At 38.1% G+C, this 20,956-nt stretch overlaps 1 protein-coding gene across 1 annotated transcript in view; it reads left to right on the forward strand.

The window, feature by feature from the left end:
* Window positions 1-20,956, forward strand: part of MAOA (monoamine oxidase A) — a 68,942-nt gene that overhangs the window by 29,789 nt on the left and 18,197 nt on the right. The window contains exons 4-6 of the mRNA XM_045860451.1: window positions 15,822-15,926; window positions 16,674-16,765; window positions 20,292-20,433. Coding sequence (XP_045716407.1) covers window positions 15,822-15,926; window positions 16,674-16,765; window positions 20,292-20,433 — 339 coding nt within the window. The remainder of the gene's footprint in view (window positions 1-15,821; window positions 15,927-16,673; window positions 16,766-20,291; window positions 20,434-20,956) is intronic.

A 20,956-nucleotide genomic window follows, 5' to 3' on the forward strand; every position in this document is an offset into this window, starting at 1 on the left:
TAGTTTGGGAAGATTGTATGTTTCTAGGAATTCATCCATTTTATCCAGGTTGTCCAGTTTGTCGGCATATAAATGTTCATAATATTTTCTTACAATCCTTTGCATTTCTTTGGTGCTGGTTTTTATTCTCTTTTTCATTTCTGATTTTACATATTTGGATCCTTTTTCTTTTTTTCTTGATGTGTCTGGGTAAAGGTTTGTCAATCTTTTTTATCTTTTCAAAGAACTGACTTTTGGATTCATTGATCTTTGTATCATTTTTTTACACTCTATTTCATTTATTTCTGCTCTGATCTTATTTCCTTCCTTCTACTCACGTTGGGCTTTGTTTGTTATTTCTTTAAAATTCCTTTAAGTGTGAAGTTAGATTGTTTTTTTTGAGCTTTTTCTTGTTTTCTGAGACAGGCTTGAAATACTATATATTTCCCTCTTAGGATTGCTTTCCCAGCATCCCTCAGATTTTGGATCACTGTGTCCTCATTTCCATTTGTTTCAAGGTATCTTTTGATTTCTTCCTTTACCTCATTGTTGACTCATTCATTGTTTAATAACATGTTATTTAGCTCCTATGTCTTTGCATGTTTTTCAGTATTCTTCTTCTTCTTGATTTCTAATTTCATAGCATTGTGGTCAGAGAAGATGCTTGATACAATTTCAGTCTTCTTAAATTTATTGCAACTTTTTTTGTGTGTCCTAGCATGTGGTTATCCTTGAAAACTTCCCATGTGCACTGAAAAGTGTATCATTCTGCTGTTTTGGGGAGAAATGCTCGGCAAATATCAATTAAATCAATTTGATCTAGTGTGTCATTTAAGCCCACTGTCTCCTTGTTGATTTTTTGCCTGGAAGATATATCCATTAAAGTCAGCGATGTGTTAAAATCTCCAACTATGGTTGTATTTCTGTCTATCTCTCCATTTATGTCAATCAAGATTTGCTTTATATATTTAGGTGCTTCTATGTTGGGTGCATAAGTGTTTACTACAGTTTTGGATTGTTTCCTTTATCATTATGTAGTGAAGTATCCTTCTTTGTCTCTTAATATAGTGTTGGTTTTCAAGTCTCTTTTGTCAGATATAAGTACTTCTACCCCAGCTTTTTTTTTCTTTTCCATTTTCATAAAATATCTTTGTCCAACCCTTTACTTTTAGTCTGTGTGTATCTTTCAATCTGAGATGGGTCTCTTGCAGGCAGCATATATATGGGTCTTATTCTCTTATCTATTCAGCTAACCTCTGTCTTTTGGTTGGAACATTTAAGCCATTTACATTTAAGGTGATTATTGATAGATACGTATGTAGTGCCATTTTATTGTTAGACTCTTTTCCTCTAGTTTGTTTTCCTTTCTCTTTTTCTTCTTCTTCTTCAAGTAAGCCATTTAACATATGTTGTGGTACTGTTACAGTAAAGGTGTTAACAAACTCTTTAGCTTCTTCTTGTCTTGGAAGCTCCTTATTTCTCCTTCAATTTTAAATGATAGTCTCACTGCATAAAGTAGCCTTAGTTGTAGGTCCTTGCTTTTCTATGTCTGTCCATGGTTGTAAGGCTTCTCTCCAGGTAGTGTTCAGGTGATTATTCAAGATGATTTCTCTATAATTTAGTTGTAATTCCAGATTGGTCCTAGGATGATGTTAGTGTACCTTTTACTTACTCCACCACCATCTTGGATTTCCTGTTTCTTTTTTTAAATAACAACATAATGAAGTGGTTGAATCACTGGAAGATTGCCACTGTCTAGTTAAACCAAGCAGTATTATTTATGATCCAGATTGCTTCAGTTCTTCAATTTTCCTAATGTGCAGCTTGAGAGAATGCCTCAATTGTTCCTTCTGTTAGCAGTCTATAGTGCATCCAGCTTCACTTTAGTATTCACCAAAGAACTATTCTTGACGTTTGCTAGCTTGTGTTTATGGTGGAAATTTTGACATAACAATGTGGGATATGGAGCCTGAGTCTCTGTGCTGAGCACAGGGATAGATGTTTAGTGTTTTCTACCCTGTCCCTTCCCTAATAAACTATGTCTATCTACTTCAATCATAGAAGATTCACATTCTTGTGTTAAATTCATTCATTGCCAGTAAATAGTTACTGGCAAGTATACTCTGTACCAGATATCATTCCAGGGTTGAAATACAGTGGTGGGCATGTGATCAAAGTTTCTGCTCACATGGAGCTTGCCATCTAAAAGGAAGGGTAAGTAAACAATAACAATAAATAATATTAGCTAACTTTTCTGTGTTTTCCTTCACGAATCTTGTGAATAGAATTCCTATTCTAATTCTGGTTTATTAGATCCTGATTCATACATAAAATGTTCTTGCCTGGTTTCAACAGTGAACAGGTTTTATGAATTCGTGAATTTGATACAGCTTTGTTTTATAGATTTTCTCTGATTTGTCAAAGTAATACAGATTAATCATGTGTCTAAGCTAAAAGGTGGCATCAGTTAGATATGTTTAAAACATCTTTAATGATCCTTTTTATTTGTATGTTAAAGGAAGAAGACGGACTTGAATGCCTCTTGGATTTATTGATTCATTACTTGCATTAGTAAATAAAATATGAGGTTATTATGATTGTTTTCTGAGTGAATTTCACTGAATTGGGGACGTTTTTGTTTAATTTTGTAATGCCAAGTCTTGGAGAGGAAGGAGGAAATGCTTGATATTTTTTCCATCAGTTCCTTCAGATCTTAGAAATGTAGGTAGGGTGTGGAGACGGAGAACACTGCCAGAGATGGAGTAAGGCATTTTTCGGGAACTGCTTTGAAGGACAAATTGGTACATTCATGCATTCTGACTTTCTCCCTGCTTTTCACATGCTCTCTAAATAAAAGTAGAGTCTGTAAATATATACCACACATTTGTTTTTAGAGAATGGTGCAATATTTATTTGAAACAATGTAGGCTTTCCTGATAGTAACAGCTCAGAAAGCATTTTTTCCTTGTATTTATTCTGTTCTTCCCACAGCCATTTACTCCAGGTTTCTATGCCTACAACTAATCAAAGGTTTTTCAGAATGTGTGTATGCTGGAATGCTAAGTAATTTTTGTTGTTTTTGTTGCTAGGAGGTGAACTTTGGTTTAGCCAGTAGGCTGTGTTGAAAGCAGAGGATGTATTTTTTTGTTGTTGTTGGTCTTAATGTTTGCTGGGTATAACTGTGTCTTTTACCTCTTGCTTGTAATAATAGAGTGTTTTTGCTGCTTTTGTAGGCTTTGAGATGAAATACAACTGAGGCCTGGATGTTATCTCCACGGAGGAAAGGCCAGGGGAGGAAAGATTACCTTGGGGGTGAGGTCCTTATTTTCCCAGGTTTGCCCCCTGCCAGGAACTCAGGGCCTTCTGCCCTGGTGACCATCTGCACCTGGCTGTAAATTGTTCAGCCACTTTGTTCAGCTATTTGTTTCAGTTTCCCTATTCTACTTGCCAAGGAATTTTTCTAGTTTATTACTATTGTGTCTCAATTTGAGCTTCCCAATGATCCTGTGAAATAATAAACATTTTTCCCCATCTTACAGATGAGAAACAGAGGCTCAGAGAATTTTAGGGGCCAAAGTGAGGTTTTCCAGCTCTTAAGCTCAGGGTTCTGTGAGCTTTACGACATTGTCCCTTATTACATGGGCAGAAAGTCAACTTGTGAACCTTTAATAAACTGCTCCAAGATGTGACAAAAATTACCTGCCACTTTGGTGGCAAGGGCTCCTGTGGACCTGAGGGGTAAAGTGTGTGCCTGGAAGCCATATGTGGTACCATTCACCAGAGCGGCTTCTCTTGTCTTGAGAAGATCCTGAGTTACAGATCTGGAGCCCCTCTGGCTTTCATGAGCACCTGACACCAGAGCAACCCCAGGCCATGGCAATTAGGCCCAGTAGGCTGAAAACTACAGATGGATTTTATTATTGTGTTAAAATACTAAGTGCAGGGGTCTAGAGCATGGTTTGGAATTGTTGGCTATACTTTTTGATAAATGATTTATGTAAACTTATTAGCTAAAGTATGTCCAAGAGTATTTGATGCCATTATATTCTGCCTGGTTAAAAAAGAAAGTAAAAAGAGGATTTAAAGTAATTTTTATAAATTAGGATAGGAGATACAGAGAAGACAATTAGGTAAGGCAAGTGGTAGTGGGCCTGTGCTAATGATAACAAAGTTTGTTTTAATTGTAAAAATGAGGTAATACAAGAAGGATTATTTGTTTTCTCTCTAAATTACATTTGTATAGGTTTTTAAAAGCAAAGAATCTAAAAAGTTTACATATTTTTACTTTGATATATCAAGTATTCAGGATAAAGATATATCAATATAGCTTATAAAAAGTAGTTTTTAGTAACTTCCTTTGTTTTTCCCCTCCACTTTAAAAAGACTTCATTTTACTTCTTGTGGTCACAGGAAAGCTTAGTGACAGAAATTACTCTTAAAGCCTTGTACTATTTAGAAAGCTCAGTCAGCATTAGCCATTTTCTTTCAAAGGCTTCTTTCTGTTTCCTATAAACTTTCAGGGATAAGTCTCTGATTTAGTTGCAAAGAGAATAAAGTCTTTGCTCAGCTGAAGTGACATCCCAATATATAGAAAAGTCAGGTTAATTATTAATTTTGTCCATTAATTTTTAAAACAATTGTGAAATACACATAAAATTTACCATGTTAACCATATTTAGGTGCACATTTCAGTGACATTAAGTACATTGTTTCGCTACTGTCATCCATCTACAGAACTCTTCTAATGTTCCTTCTATTCATTTTTAGTAGGGAGTTTATTACCACATAAATTGTTTTCTAATCATTCATCAAGAAGTTATCTAGAGTCACCCTTCTACTTTGGTTTAAGTCAGACAAAGGATTTCTCTCACTAAGGCTCTGGAACTTTGTAAGCACCTCCTCAAGTGGGGCCTCAACATGTTGGCTAATGGCAAAAAGAACCTTGTGAATGGAATGAAACATTATATAAGCAGCTTCCTCAAGATAATTGTTCTAGTCTTCATAATAACTCAACTCTTGGAGGTTTTGATCTTTCAGATTAGAATGTAGTTACCAGTTTGAAGTTAGAATGTCCCCATTCCTGCCTACTGCTTGCTTTGTACTTCTTCCCTATTCTACCCTTTTAAAGCCCCTACCTTCATCCCAGATCATACATCCACTAACTCAACCAAAAGGCTTAATCATGGGTTTGAAGTTTTCAAACTTTTGCAGAATAGCCTTCTAATAGTTGAAATCTTAAAAAAAAATGTTGCTAATGTACTGTGAATCCCATACCTTCTCCATTCTGGACACTTCCTGAAGAAGGGAAGTTCCATTGTCCCATAAACACACTCTGACCCAGCCAGAAAATCTTTTCAGCCATTACCCTGTCCTGCCACTTAATAGGATTAATGCTGCTACATAGCCCTCTCCCTCAGGTGTGAACTCCAAGGTTTTACACTACTGTGTCAAACTCAAATAAGGACAGTTATCCTTACTTTAGAGATGGGATAAAGTTCAAGGTCCTTCAGAAGTGTATCAAAGAGAGACAGAGACAGACAGGTAGATAAATGTAAAAATCTAGTTGATAATTAGCTTTAACAAACACAGAACTTGAAACTGAAAAGAGACAAATAATGATAATGTTGATACTTTGTATTTGAGCAGTCCAATACTATTTTCATAGCATTTCATTTTATTTTTTGCTTTGTGTTTGAATTTAATGCAACCAGAAGAAGAAAATTCTAGGTAGGATCACAGAAAATGTGTGTTATTATAGTTAAATGTAATGACCACTTTGATCCTGAAAGCTGTGAAGCTGAGTCCTTTTCATTTAAAAGACTTTTCTCATGTCAAATTTTTCAAACAAAGAGAACAATTACTGAAATACTAGTTCATTGCCTTTCATTTCCATAACTCTCATGTAATTTGTCTGGCTCAAATTACACACAGTGAACTTCAGGCCAAGATTTAATTTTGTGTGTTACCCAGTGGCCTAGTTTCCATGGCCATATTCAGCAGATAAACATCTCTGAGAAAGTATCAGGCTTTACAGATGTTGGGAAGGAATCACTATTGGTTCACACTTCCTGACCAACAGTGATTGATAAAAAGTAGCTCCTGGGGCACAGACATGATGAAGTTGTTAATCTACATAATTATTTGGGCCCCTACCAAAGAAGTCTTGAGTGTCTGTGACTTTTTCCAATGTGTAGATTTTCTTAAAAATAATTTTCTGATGTACAAATGTTGGGAAGAATGTGCTAGGACTCTGATGGCCCCCTGGTCTACCTTCCCTCCCATTGGAAGTCCTCATCAGGTCTTCACCATTGTGATCATAGAAACCATACCTGAGGTAACTCCATCCAGTAGAAGGTCAGGGTTGTGTGTGCCCAGTCACCAGGATGCAAAAGGTGAATGCAATCAGTTAATACCCCTTGACCCTGTTGATCTGTTCTGATGCACTTTCTCTCTGTATTACTCAGTTCCAACTGGCAGAAGTCCAACCCAAGGCTCAGCATAGAGCACTTTCAGTTTTAGGTAGATGTACAAGTGTGGTTTTATTTTACATCTGTCATTCAACTCGTTGTGGGACGAGGTACTCTGTTGTCCAGGAGAGGTACTCATGAAAATATATTTCAATGTAGCATTTGGAAAATAAGTCTTCTAGTTATTGCAGCTTCCCATGTTTTCCCATGTTCTCTCAGGCTTGTGCCAATGCCAGCCAGAATATGAAGAAAGAATGCTTAAGGGAATATTTTCTTAGCAACATTACTCCCAAAAGTTCTTTGCCAAAGAGGGGGTTTGTTGGGAAGATAGATTTTGGAAGTGCTCCATATTCTGTCTTTGAGAGTCAAGATGTCCATTAGCAAATTAGGAGTCCTATGAGGATTGGCAGTAAAAAAATTTTTTTTAAGTTGTTTAACTATAACCTGAGATTTCCTAAATTTATTACCATGGAACCTGTTTTCATATAACAGCCATAAAGATCAGAATGAGAAATGCTAACATAGAGAATGTTTTTAGAAGTTTAGGTTTCCTAAGGAACTGAGGCTTCTTTTTATTTTCCCTTCAACATCCTACACATAGTGAATTTTACTAAATTTGATGGTATACGGGTATGGCTATTTTAGAAAAGGCATGTATGGGGAATTAAAAGTTAGTATTAAATTGACATTCATTAGAAGGTCTTGTCTGAGTTGGGAAAAGAAAAAGTCATTTGCATAGAAAAAACTGGATGCTTAGAGCTACATATGATATGAGATGGGCTATAAAAGCAAGAATTCCACATTCCCTTTTATTTCTTCATTTATGGTACATTTCTTGGAACCTTGATATTTACAAGGCAGTGTAGGAGATAATAAACACATGTGAAACATTGTCCTTCTTCTCAGATGCATTGAGACTAGTCAGGAAAGTAAGGCGTACATAAATCGTTTGAATACAGTGTAGGAAATGGTGAAGTACCATAGGCCACTATCTTGTGCCATGAGATAAGCAACAGTGTGTGTGAATTACAAAATGAGTGCTGCTTCACTTTACTTATGCTAACTCTCATATAAGAATCCATCTTGTGACCTACCCTAACCAGAAATGTATAGGAAAGAAAAATCTGGGAAATCCAGTTCAACTTGAACAAGTTGATGCAGTACAAAGCCATCACAGCATCTCTTTCCACTGTCACTTTCTAAGTGGGCCCACATACAAAGTGTCATGATAGTGAGGATGGACTCAACAGTATGACCTTCTACTCATTAAGCATGATTTAACTTGGACCATCATTTGTCATTAGGGAAATGCAAGTCAAAACTACAATGAGATACCACTTTGTACACACCAGGATGGCTGTCATAAAAAAGACAGACAATAACTAGTGTTGGTGAGGATATTAAGAAATTAGAACCTTCATAATGTAAAATGGAATGTAAAACGATGCAGCTGCTTTGAAAAATAATTTGGCAGTTCTTCAAATGGAGTGAGGGATAATGGAGAATGACTATTAATGAGTAAGGGTTTTTTTTCCTGGGGTGAAAAAATGTTGTAAAATTACATGTGATGGTTGCACAACTCTCTGAATATATCTAAAACCATTATATTAAATGTATAAACTATAGAGCATGTGAATATCTTAAAGCTGTTAAAAATGCTCTGTCAATTATCTTTACTTACTCAACAGCCTCCAGAACTCCTATTATTTCTATCATAATTGCTTTGTTTGTAATTACTGTATATAACTAGAATTCCTTGAGGAAAATGGCATAACTATTTATTTGAAACCTTTCATTCTTGATGATGTGTCATTACTTATACCTGAGCTTAATGGTTATCCTTTCCTAAAGATGGGACTGTACAATTCAAGCGTCCACTGTGTTAGCTGATAGCTCTGCAAGTCCTGAGAAGAGAGGTTGAGAATAAGATGAAATACCAGGTCATGAACAAATATTCAGAAACATGCTTCCAGCTCTTGAATTTGTGTGAAAGGTTGTAGATAACAAGTTGGTAATACTCATAAACATAAAGGGAGCAGAAGCATTAAAATGCAAAGCATAACAGTGTACAAATATAATAACAAACCCAGATGATGGATGAGTTCCCCAGGGAAATGCCTGGACAGAGGAAAAAAAAAGTCTGGAGTTTGGACCTTGAGGGAGTCAGTAGATGGGAGAAGGGAGGGTCTTGAAAAGAATGGGAACTGGGTGCAGACTTGGGAGAACCAGCACATTCCAATGGGATAGATTTTTTTCCATGTCAATTATAATGGCTTTTTCTAGGTAGAGTAGAACTATGCAAGTTTGAAGAGAGCTGAGTCACCTACATTTGGAAAGAGAAAGAAAATTATTTTATTAACTATTAATACAACATAACACTGCCATCCTGTTGAATGGATCTTTTTTTAGATTATTTCATAATTTAAAGCATTATTAGGAACTATAGAAAAGAAATCACTAAAATTTTTATATAGGCTTCTCACAAAACAATGGGACTAGAAGGGTGCCAAGGAATTCATATGGGTTACAGACATATTCTTAAAACAATCCAGAACATATCTGTTTATTTTAAAGAAAAATAGTTGGCAGCTTTCCTCAGTGGCCTTTGATACCCTTTAATAACACTCATTTCCTTTTGTTTAACTAAAAAATAAAAATACAGAGAGATGAAACTCTCTAACATACCAATGCTACTCATTTACTATAAACTTGGCTTATCTTATATGACTAAAACTAAAGAATGATGTGGGAGCCATAACTTGTACTTAGCTGGCACTAGTCTCTTGTTTTTATGAATGTTGGCAGATCAAGGATGTGATTGCTCAAAGGAAGTTAAGTATTTTGGGCACAATTCCAGGGACATTGTGTTCTAGTAGACACCAACAATTTCTGCTGTATCAAAAACATTTATTTTCCTCTAAAGATTAAAAGCCAGCTTGGAAGGGTAGGAAGGTTTCAGAGTACAGGCACAAAATAAACTTGACCTTTGGTCAAGATTTTAAAAAAATATTTCATTTTTATTTTTTGTATCTTTTAATATATTTTATTGATTATGCTATTACTGCTGTCCCTTTTTTTCTCCCTTTTATTCCCCTCTGCCCTGCACTCCCCCTCCCACTCTCATTCCCCCCCCCACAGTTGATATCCATGGGTCATACATATAAGTTCTTTGGTTTCTCCATTTCCTATACTATTCTTTACCTCCCTCTGTCTATTTTGTACCTACCATTTATGCTTCTTATTCCCTGTACCTTTTCTCCCATTCTCCCTTCTCACCCTCCCCAATGATAACCCTCTATGTGATCTCTCTATTTCTGTGAATCTATTCCTGTTCTAGCTGTTTGTTCAGTTCTTGTGGGGTTTTTTTAGGTTCAGTTGTTGATAGTTGTGAGTTTGTTGTCATTTTAGTGACTGTATTTTTTATCTTCTTTTTTCTTAGCTAAGTCCCTTTAATATTTCATATAATAAGGGCTTGGTGCTGATGAACTCCTTTAACTTGTCTTTATTTGGGAAGCACTTTATCTCCCCTTCCATTCTAAATGATAGGTTTGCTGGGTAGAGTCATCTTGGATGTAGATCCTTGCCTTTCATAACTTTAAATACTTCTTTCCATCCCCTTCTTTTTTATTTTTATTTTAATTGTTATTCAAGTACAGTTTTCTGCCTTTTACTCCCAGCCCTCCCCACCTGCCTCCTGTTTCCACCCACTCTTGTTATTGTCCATGTGTCCTTTATACTTGTTCCTGCAAACCTTTCCCCTTTTCCCCTGAAATTCCCTCCCCTCTCCCTTCTGGTCACTGTCAGCCTGTTCTCTATTTCAGTTTATTTGGTTATATTTTACTTGTTTGTTTGTTTTGTTGATTAGGTTCCTGTTAAAGGTGAGATCATTTGGTATTTGTCTTTAACCACTTGCCTTATTTTGCTTGACATAATGCTTTCCAGTTGCATCCATGTTGTTGCAAAGGGTAGGAGCTCCTTCTTTCTTTCTGCTGCATAGAATTCAATTGTGTAAATATACCACAGTTTTTTGATCCATTCATTTACTGATGGGCACCTAGGATGCTTCCAGCACTTGGCTATTGTAAATTGTGCTGCTATGAACATTGGTGTGCATAGGTTCTTTTGGGTTGGTGTTTCAGGGTTCTTAGGATCCAGACCCTTCTTGCCTGTAAAGTTTCTTTTGAGAAATCAGCTAATAGTCTTATGGGTGCTCCTTTGCAGGTAACTGCCTCCTTTTCTCTTGCTGCTTTTAAGATTCTCTCCTTATCTTTAATCTTGGGTAATTTAATTATGATGTGCCTTGGTGTGTGCTTCCTTGGGGCCAACTTCTTTGGGACTTTATGAGCTTCCTGGACTTCCTGGAAGTCTATTTCCTTTGCCAGATTGGGGAAGTTCTCCTTCATTATGTTTTCAATCTCTTGCTCTTCCTCTTCTCCTTCTGGTACCCCTATGATTTGGGCATTGGAATGTTTAAAGTTGTCCTGGAGCTTTCTAAGCCTCTCCTCGTTTTTTTGAATTCTTGTTTCTTCATTCTGTTCCAGCTGAATGTTTATTTCTTCCTTCAGTCTCAAATCATTCATTTGAGTTTTGGTTTCCTTCCCTTCCCTGTTAGTTCCCTGTACATTTTCCTTTATTTTACTTTTCATAGCCTTCACTTTTTTTTCCATTTTGTGACTATACCCAACCATTTTTGTGAGTATCCTGATTAGCAGTGTTTTGAACTCTGCATCTGATAGGATGAGTATCTCTTCATCACATAATTGTATTTTTTCTGGAGCTTTGATCTGTTCTTTCCTTTGGGCCATATTTTTTTTTGTCTCAGCATGCCTGTTACGTAGTAAGGGGCAGAGCCTTAGGTATTCACTGGGGAAGGGCAACCCACTTAGCTGCGTTGTGGGACTGTATGTGGGGGAGTGGTCCAAGAGGGAAAAATGCTAAATTGTCAGCTCTTGGCCAGCTTTCAGCCACTTGCTCACTTTCTGCTGCTAAGTGGTTTGGGATTGAGAAACTGCTGACACTTTTGTGACAAAACTATGACATTACATTTAAGAGACTGAGAAGATCTGGTTAGCAGGCAGTTCACAGCTAATGGACATTGCCAGGCCCTCCCACTGCACTATTTTTGGGATTCATACATGCAAAAAGTAGTCTCAACAGTTATCTAATTTAGAAGCAGGGTATGGAAGAAATAAGCCTCCCAGGGGCTTTTGAGAAAGGAGGAAGTAACATGTAAGTGACTGTTTCCACATAGTATATGCATTTCTTTAGCAAATTTAGGTTTTTCTGTGGAATAAGAGCAGAGAAGCCAGAAAATGCTAAGAGTAATTACTAAGATCCCTTTATCAACTTGGTGCTTTTCTCAACAGGATAAAGATTAATGCCATGACAGGCCTTTATAATCTTCTAGGAATATTCCATGGCTCCCATTCCTACAAAGATTGCAAGGCTAGACATTTCTCTCTCGCTGGACTCTTCAGTTCTGCCACCTCTGTTTAACAAGGCTTAGATTATGGGTTCCATAGGACCTTGCATGAAATCTTACTGTGGTTGGCCTTGTCCTGAGAAGAACTTAGTTAGATGTGGGGCATATTTTTTGAGTTATGTTTATAATACTTTTCTTAATGCTCCCTGACAATTATGCATATTTAATTTTTAAAAATATTTTTTCAAAGCAAAATCAGTATTTTATGAGACTGTTGACTTGAGTATAAACTCATAGAGAAAATATAGATTTCCCCCCACTTTTAATTAAGGGCAGAATTGTAACAAGAACCAGCTGTTGTAAATGCTGCCTGTGAGCTATTACTTGACCTCATTCTTTCCCCTTTCAATAGCTACTTTTTGTGTTGTGGGTAAAATGTCTCAGCCCATTTCTCTCAGAACATGTTTTTGGCATTTTCCAAAGTTGACCCTATTTGCTGAGCGATCATCTTATACCTTAGAGCTTTTTAGACTCCAGTTTTACTATTTAGAATTATGAAAAATATGATTGGAAGGTTTATAAATTTTACATTTCAAGGTTCTCTCTATTTTAAAAGTTTGGAAGTTTAAGATGTCTTTAGAACAAGCCTATCTCAACATTTCATCAACCATATGGGGGCCCAGAAAATTTAATGTTTGTGAGCAACTGCTTTGGGAACAGGAAATTTCTATTCTTCTATTTCCTAACTAATATCCTTAGGCTTTAATTTCCTCATTTATAAAATGGGAATATTAATAGGGCTTGCCTCTTAGTGTTGGGATAAGCATTACATACGATAAAGCATATAAAGAGCTTAGGCCAGTGCCAGGCATGGAGAAAGATCTTAATAAATGTTAGTGATGATAGTAGTGGTAATGATAAAGATTTTGGAGTCCCCAAAAGTATTACAGCATTACAACATAGTGTTTTCAGAAAAGAAATTGGGTCATGGACTGACAGCCAAGATGGAGGCACAGGTAAACGGACACTTTTCCTCCTCGCACAACCAAGATAGGGACAACAACAATTTAGAAACAGAATAACAATCAGAACTGACAGAAAATTGAACTGTATGGAAGTCGGACAACCAAGGAGTTAAAATAGACACGTTCATCCAGACCAGTAGGCCAGGCAGAATTGGGCAGCCGGGTGCGGGTTGCTGCACAGAGAGCAGAGAGCATTGGGACCTGGCATGTAAGGCATCTGGGGTGTGGAAGGCCACAGCAGGCAGACCCTGGGCACTCAAGCAGCAGCTGGCAGACCCAGCGAGGCCATGACTGTGAAGCAAGGTACTGTGCACAACCCAGGATCCCAGCACTGGGAAATAGAGCCTTGGGGCACTGATTGAAAACACCTGTGGGGGTTGAGGCATGGGGACAGACTCCCAGCCTCATAGGAGAGATTTTTGGAAAGTTCCATGGGGTGCACAAGCCCACCCACACGGGAATCAGTACCAGAGGGGCCCAGTTTCCTCAGGGGAAGCGGCAGAAGGGACTGAGGTCTGACGGAGAGCTGAGCAAGCGCCATTGTTCCCTCTCGGACCCTGCCCCCCACACATAGTGTCACAACCCAGCCACCGGGGTGCCCTGCCCTGGTGAACACCTAAGGCTCTGCCCCTCATACATAACAGGCACGACCAGACCAAAGGAAAAAAAAATGCTGGCTCAAACAGAAGAACAAATGAAATCCCAGAACCAGTACTTTTAAGTGACTGAGAGATAGCCAGCCTATCAGATGCACAGTTCAAAGCACTGGTGATCAGGATGCTCACAGAATTGGTTGAATTTGGTCACAAATTAGATGAAAAAATGAAGGCTACAATAAGTGAAATGAAGAAAAATGCACAGGGAACCAATAGTGATGGAATGAAAGCTGGGTCTCACATCAATGGAGTGGACCAGAAGGGAGAAAAAAAACATACAATCAGAAAAGAATGAAGACATAAGAATTCAAAAAAATGAGGAGAGGCTTAGGAACCTCCAGGACATCTTTAAATATTCCAACATCCAAATTATAGGGGTACCAGAAGGAGAAGAGGAAGAGCAACAAGTGGAAAACTTATTTGAACAAATAATAAAGGAGAACTTCCCCAATCTGGCAAAAGAAATAGACTTCCAGGAAGTCCAGGAAGCTCAGAGAGTCCCAAAGAAGTTGGATCCAAGAAGGAACACACCAAGGCACATCACAATTGCATTAGCCAAGGTCAAAATGAAGGAGAGAGTCCTAGAAGCAGCAATAGATAAGGAGACAGTAACCTACAAAGGAGTTCCCATCAGAGTGTCAGCTGATTTCACAAAAGAGACCTTACAGGCAAGAAGAGGCTGGAAAGAAGTTATTCCAAGTCATGAAAGGCAAGGACCTATATCCAACATTGCTCTATCCAGTAAAGCTTTCATTTAGAATGGAAGAGCAGATAAAGTGCTTCTCAGATAAGGTCAAGTTAAAGGAGTTCATCAGCACCAAGCCCTTACTATATGAAATGTTAAAGGGACTTGGCTAAGAAAAAGAAGTTAAAAAACATGTATAGTAAAATGACAGCAACCTCACAATTATTAACAACCATACCTAAAACAAAAACAAAAACAAACTAAGCAAACAACTGGAACCGGAATAGAACCACAGAAATGGAGATCACATGGCGGGTTAGCAACTGGGGAGTGGGAGGAGGAAAGAGGGGGAAAAGGTACAGAGAATAAGTAGCATAGATGATAGGTAGAAAATAGACAGGGGGAGGGCAAGAATAGTATGGGAAATGTAGAAGCTAAAGAACTTATGACACATGGACATGAACTAAAGAGGGGGAATGTGGGTGAGAGAGGGTGTGCAGGGTGAAGGGGAATGAAGGGGGGTAATGGGACAATTGCAATAGCATAATCAATAAAATATATATTAAAAAAAGAAATTGGGTCATGTTATCTGCCAAACTTATTTGAATTTGTTACTGTTGAGAAGAAAATATCTTGTTTGTCACTTTCTAGCTGTGTATATTTTTACTTGGTTGGAGTGTGTGTGCACAAACTTGCAAGTGTACACACATGAATGCAAATACTGTTACATCTTGTGTCCCTGCCTTGATGGTCAGGAGTTTTGATTTAGCCCCTTTTGAAAAATTCAACACAGTTGTTAATGTTGTACAGTGCATACAGTAGGCTTTCTGCAAATATATAATGCTTTTATTTTTTATTTAATTAATTAATTTTTAAGCAGAGTGGAAGGGAGGGAGAAAGAGAGGGAGAGAAACACCAATGTGTGGTTGCCTGTCATGCACCCCTACTGGGGATGTGGCTGGCAACCCAAGTGTGTGCCCTGACTGGGAATTGAACCGGTGACCCTCTGGTCCACAGGCCAGTGCTCAGTCCACTAAGCCATACCAGCTAGGGTTCTAATGTTTTTATTTGATAAAAAATCAAAATCTCATGCTTAATTGTTTTAGTAGGTATTATGACCTTATGAAAATTCACAATGTGTTTTGTGTTTAAAGAAAAAGAAATTAAATTAGTAAATAAGACCTTAAAATCTACTTAGACCTGTTGCTTTTGACACAGTAGAGCACAGGTAGCAAACACAAGGCCCACAGGCTGAATCTGGCCCTCCACCTTGTTTTATCCACCCCTCCACCTTGTTTTATCTGTCCCTCCACCTTGTTTTATCTGCCCTGGCATCTTGCTTCTACCTGGTGGCAATGATAAGTGGTCGCTTAACTGTTAAGGACTAGTTACATGTATACAGTCCTAAAAGTACATTCGGCCCTTTGAAGGCAAACACAATACTCATGTGGCCCCTGGTGAAAATGAGTTTGACACCCCTTCAGTAGAGGATTCTGTTACTTTGAAAATGGCTCATACATTGGTTGGTTTTTAGTTTTTAAAATACTATCCTCATTTAAAATATTATCCTTTGTTTTTATGTTACAGGGGAAAACTTACCCATTTCGGGGTGCATTCCCTCCTGTATGGAACCCAATTGCATATCTGGACTACAACAACTTGTGGCGGACAATGGATAACATGGGAAAGGAGGTAAAGTGTGTGTTCAGTTTGCACATGACCTGTTTCTGTCATAACAATAGCAGCTGTTTAATATCTTTCTACAGTGCAGGGAACATGGCTCTGGATAATGATGCATATCATTTCCAATGCACCCAACAACTCTGAAAAGTTTGCAGTATTTCCACTTTACAAATGAGGAAAATAAGTGCCAAGGGGTTATTTGATTTCCCCAAGACAACATAGCAAGGGAACCAGGGTTCAAACCCACATCCATCTAATACTAATGCCTGTGTACTTTGCACTCTCTGCCACTGAGAATCTATGTAACATATGTTTGCTAGGTATCCTACTTATATGATGCCACTTTAGTAGTAAAAGAAAGACAGATTTGTTTCCTTAAGGTTTTTTTACTCAGGCTCTTTAACATCACTCTGAAACTTAAATTGGAGACTTAAAATGGGTGTTAACGTTCAATAATGGTAATTATCATTATTATCAAATTTCATTAATTTATATGTTCACACTACATATTAATGTATTACAAATTTATACATGCATGTATATATTGCCATTATTATTATTATTATTATTATTATTAATTATTCTAACAACAGCATTAAGACATAGAATCTAAAGAGCTATACATTGAATTGTATGCTAATCACACACTCCAACATGGACAGAAAAACCAGTTTTCAGAGGTTCTTCTTAGGGCATTTTGGCAGGGCAGTGGGCAGTAACCATCATACCTGGATATGAGCCCTTCTTTCTCTGCAGATTCCAGCTGATGCGCCATGGAATGCTCCCCATGCACATGAGTGGGACAGAATTACGATGAAAGACCTCATCGAAAAGATCTGTTGGACACAGTAATCTTGACTATTTAAAATTACTTTTTATCTTCAATTCTGATTATTTCTATCCTAGCTTGAACTGAAGCATTTTTCCTTCTAAATTATAGGAAAAGAGTTAAGAGGAAATCTAATGTTCTTTCAGTCAATAGCAACATTAAGGACATTTAGAGATTTCAGAGCATGTTTGAACATAAAATGAATCTAAAGCTTAAGAAGAAAATTAGGTGAATGAAGTAGAACATTTTTTAATGAAAGAGTTTTGTGATTTGCAGTAAAACACAAGTGATTTGCAAGTGATTATGTTTTCAGATTATATAGCAGTCAGATATAGAAGCAATTTGAAAAGTAAAGTAATTCCATATAGATATAAAAATATGAAACTGGAAGGACACTAGTATATTTGAACAAAAAATATAAATTATAATGTTTTCTGTGAGAATCTGTGTATTAGCTGAGTTACTTACAGATTATTCAGTGACCATTTGGGGCTCCTATGTGAAAGCACTGCACCAAGCAATGCTTTCTGAGGAATGGTGGTGATTTTGTTAAACAAATCCCCTACTCTCATGGAGTTTACATTCTTCCATCAGGAGACTGGCATTATAGACAAAATTACATGATGCTAGGATAGTGACTGTAACAGTGAATCTGAAATGTCAAAGAATAAAGGAGATATTCTTTAATGAAGCAGTCTTCAAACAGAAACAAAAAAGTTGAAGCATCGACTAAAAACAAACCACAGAGGATAGGAAGAAACAAGGAAGGATAAAAGGTGTTGGGGCATGGTATCTTTCAGGAATGTTCCATAATGAATAAAGAGACAGTAAAGATGTATAGTGTAAGAAGACAGTATGTTTCCAGAATGAGTGACAGTGGACTGGGAAAACAAGATATATGGATGGTGTATGCAGATGGTATATTTTAGGAATGAACCATAGTGGATGGAGGGAGACATGAAAGATGGCTGGTGTGTTTGGATAATATCTTCCAATAATGAGCAAGTTGTTGGGGGGAGATAGGAAGAGTGAATGGTATGAGGAATTGTATATTGCAGGAATGAACCTCAGTGCATGGGGAGGAGACAGGAAAGATGGGTGGTGCAGTGGGATGCCATATTTCAGGAGAAAGACAAGAAGGGTGGATACTGTGGGGGATTGGTATCTTCCAAAACTGAGCCACAGTGGATGGGTGGAGACAGAAGTGATGGGTGATATGGGAGGATGGTATCTTCCAGGAATGAGCCATGGGGGATGGAGCAAGACAGAAAGAGATGATGATGTAAGGGGATGAGCCACAATAGATAGGAGTAGATGGCTAAGGATGAATGTTGTGGGAGCATAGTAGCTTCCAAGAATGGACTGCAGTATATGAAGAGAGACAGTAAGGATGGATGGGTTGGTTAACTGATATCTTCTAGGAATGAGCCTCAGTTGATGGGGGGAGACAGGAAAGGTGGATGTTGTGTGTAGATGATATCCTCCAAGAATGAGCTAATGAATGGTGTGGGGCATACAGGGAGACTGGATGGAGTGAAAGAGGAGTATCTTCCAGGAATGAAGGAATGGTATCTTTCTGCAATGAGCCACAGTGGATGGGGTTGAGGAGAGACAGGATAACTTTATGGTGTGGAGACAGGTTATCTTCCAGGAATATGCCACAGTGGATGGGGAAACAGGGAGGCTAGATGGTAGATGGCATGGTATCTTCCAGGAATGAGCCACAGTAGATGGGAGTGAGAGAGACTGGAAGATTGGATGATGTGGGAGGTGGTATTGGTATCCTCTCAGAACAAGCAACAGAGGATGGGGTGAGAGGAAGGGTAGATAGTATAGGAGATGGTATCTTCCAGGAATGAGTCATAGTGGATGGGGAGGTACAAAAAGACAGGTTGTGTGAGGGAGTGGTATAATCTGGGAATGCTTAGTGACTGTGAGAGAAGACAGGAAGAATATATGATATAGTGGGATGGTATCTTCCAGGAATAAACCACATTTTATGGGGGAATACAGGAAGGTAGGATTCTGTTGAGGGGGGAGATGGTGTCTTCCGGGAATAAGCCAGGGTGGATGGGATGGGGAGGAAAGATGGGTGGTATGGGGGATTGGGTATTTTCCAGGAATGAGATAGTGGATAGGGTAGGGGAAAGACAGGAAGATTGGATGTCATGGGGGATGGTATCTTCCAGGAATAAGTCACAGTGGATTGGGGTGGCAGGAAAGGTGGATGGTATTGGAGAATAGGTATCTTCCATGAATGAGCCATAGTTGTTGGGGGAGACATAGGGAATGGAATATGTGTTTAGATGGTACTTGTAGCAATGAGCCACAGTAGATGGGGTAAGAGAGGAGCAATAGATGGTGTGTGAGAATGGCATCTTTCAGTCATGGGCCAGTTGATATGGAGACAAGAAGAATGAATTGTATGATTGGATGGTGTCCTCCAAGAATGAGACACATTGAATGGGGAGTAGATGACATGTGTACATGGTGTCTTCCAGGAAGGAGCCATAGTGTATGAGGAAGACAGGAAGGGTGGATGATGTGGAAGGGTGGTATCTTCCAAAAATGAGTCACAGTAGATTGGGGGGAGACAGAAAAGTTGAATGATGTTTGTAGGTGGTATCTTCCAGGATTATACCACAGTAGTTGGGGTATGGTAGGGGATACCTTGATGTTGTGAGGGGATGGCATTTTCCATGAATGATGTAATATGGATGAATGCAAACCTGAAGGATAAATGGTCTGATGGGTGGTATATTCCAGGAATAAACTGTAGTGAACAGTGTGCATTATGAAGGGTGGATATTTTAGAAAAGTTATTTTCAAGGTAAAGAGAGCAGCAAACAGCTTTTATAAAGGCCATGAGGTTAGAAGATTGGCATGTTTTAGCAAAGTGTGGACAGTATTCCTGGACCATAAAGAGGCCCTGAGAAAGTGATGTAATGACAAATTGGAGAACTGGTTAATTTGCTGATGGTGCAAGATTAATTGGCCATATTTGAGACTTTTGCCTTTTTCTGTGAAGACCATTGAAGGGTTTTTAGTGGAGTGGAGTTTTTTGTTTTGTTTTGTTTTGTTTTGAGCTGTTAAAAGACATCATTATCTATAATTTGGAGAAGCATGAAGAGGGAATATAAGATGACCAGGTAGGGCCAACCATGAGCAGCCATGACTATAACCCAGGTGATAGTCAGTGGTTACCCTGGACCAGTTTGGGGGCAGTGGAGGTGGAGAGTAGAGAAGGGTTATTCAAATATGTGAGAACAGATATCCTTAATTATCCCTGAGAAGCATATTGATCCTTAAGACTACACTGGGATTAGCGTATTTGAAGCTGACCCATAACTTCCTAAAAGCAAGGGAAAAGTTAATTTTTCCTAAGAGTTAAAATATGCCTTCCTTCAGAAACTGAGTTCATGAGGGTTTTTTTTCAAAAGCCATAGAAATATTTTCTAACCACACTAAATTGTGTTTTAAAAACATGATGTCCAGTGAAGCATATATGTATTTACCTCTGACATCCACTCTTATTCTGTGACCAGGACGGCTAAGCAGTTTGCATCTCTCTTTGTGAACATCAATGTGACCTCTGAGCCGCATGAGGTATCTGCCCTGTGGTTCTTGTGGTATGTGAAGCAGTGTGGTGGCACCACTCGGATATTCTCCGTTACCAATGGGGGCCAGGTATGGAGTGTCCATTTGCAAATATAACTTTATTTGAGATTTTTACCCCTACCCCCAGATCACTGTCTCAATAATTGCTTCTGCATTTTGAAACATGAGTAATTAGCAGCTTGAAATGATCTCAAAACACTTCTGAAAACAAAAGTTTTCATTTCCATTTCTCATTCCTGAAAAATAAGTTCACAGCTAAAGAATATTTCTTTTTGAATTACATAAGTTTTGGGAATTCAGTTCTTTCCTTTTGAAGGTAGGTAAAATTGGACTACTTATACTTATTGGACTACTTTAGCTTAGGCGAAGCTAAATTACTGAAATAACTAATTTCCAAAAATGTCTAGTACAGTTGCCCCCCTCCACATCCATGGTTCATGTGTCATAAGTTTCAGTTATCTGTGGTCAGTTGCAGTCTGAAAATATTACATGAAAAATCCCAGAAATAACCAATTCATAAGTTTAAATTGTGCAACACTCTGAGATGCGAGATGAGATCTCATGCCCCCCCCCAGTGTGTCCCATCTGAGAC

This window comes from Phyllostomus hastatus, unplaced genomic scaffold, assembly GCF_019186645.2.
Source record: "Phyllostomus hastatus isolate PE091 unplaced genomic scaffold, TTU_PhHast_1.1 phas_scaffold_200, whole genome shotgun sequence".
Taxonomy (NCBI): domain Eukaryota; kingdom Metazoa; phylum Chordata; class Mammalia; order Chiroptera; family Phyllostomidae; genus Phyllostomus; species Phyllostomus hastatus.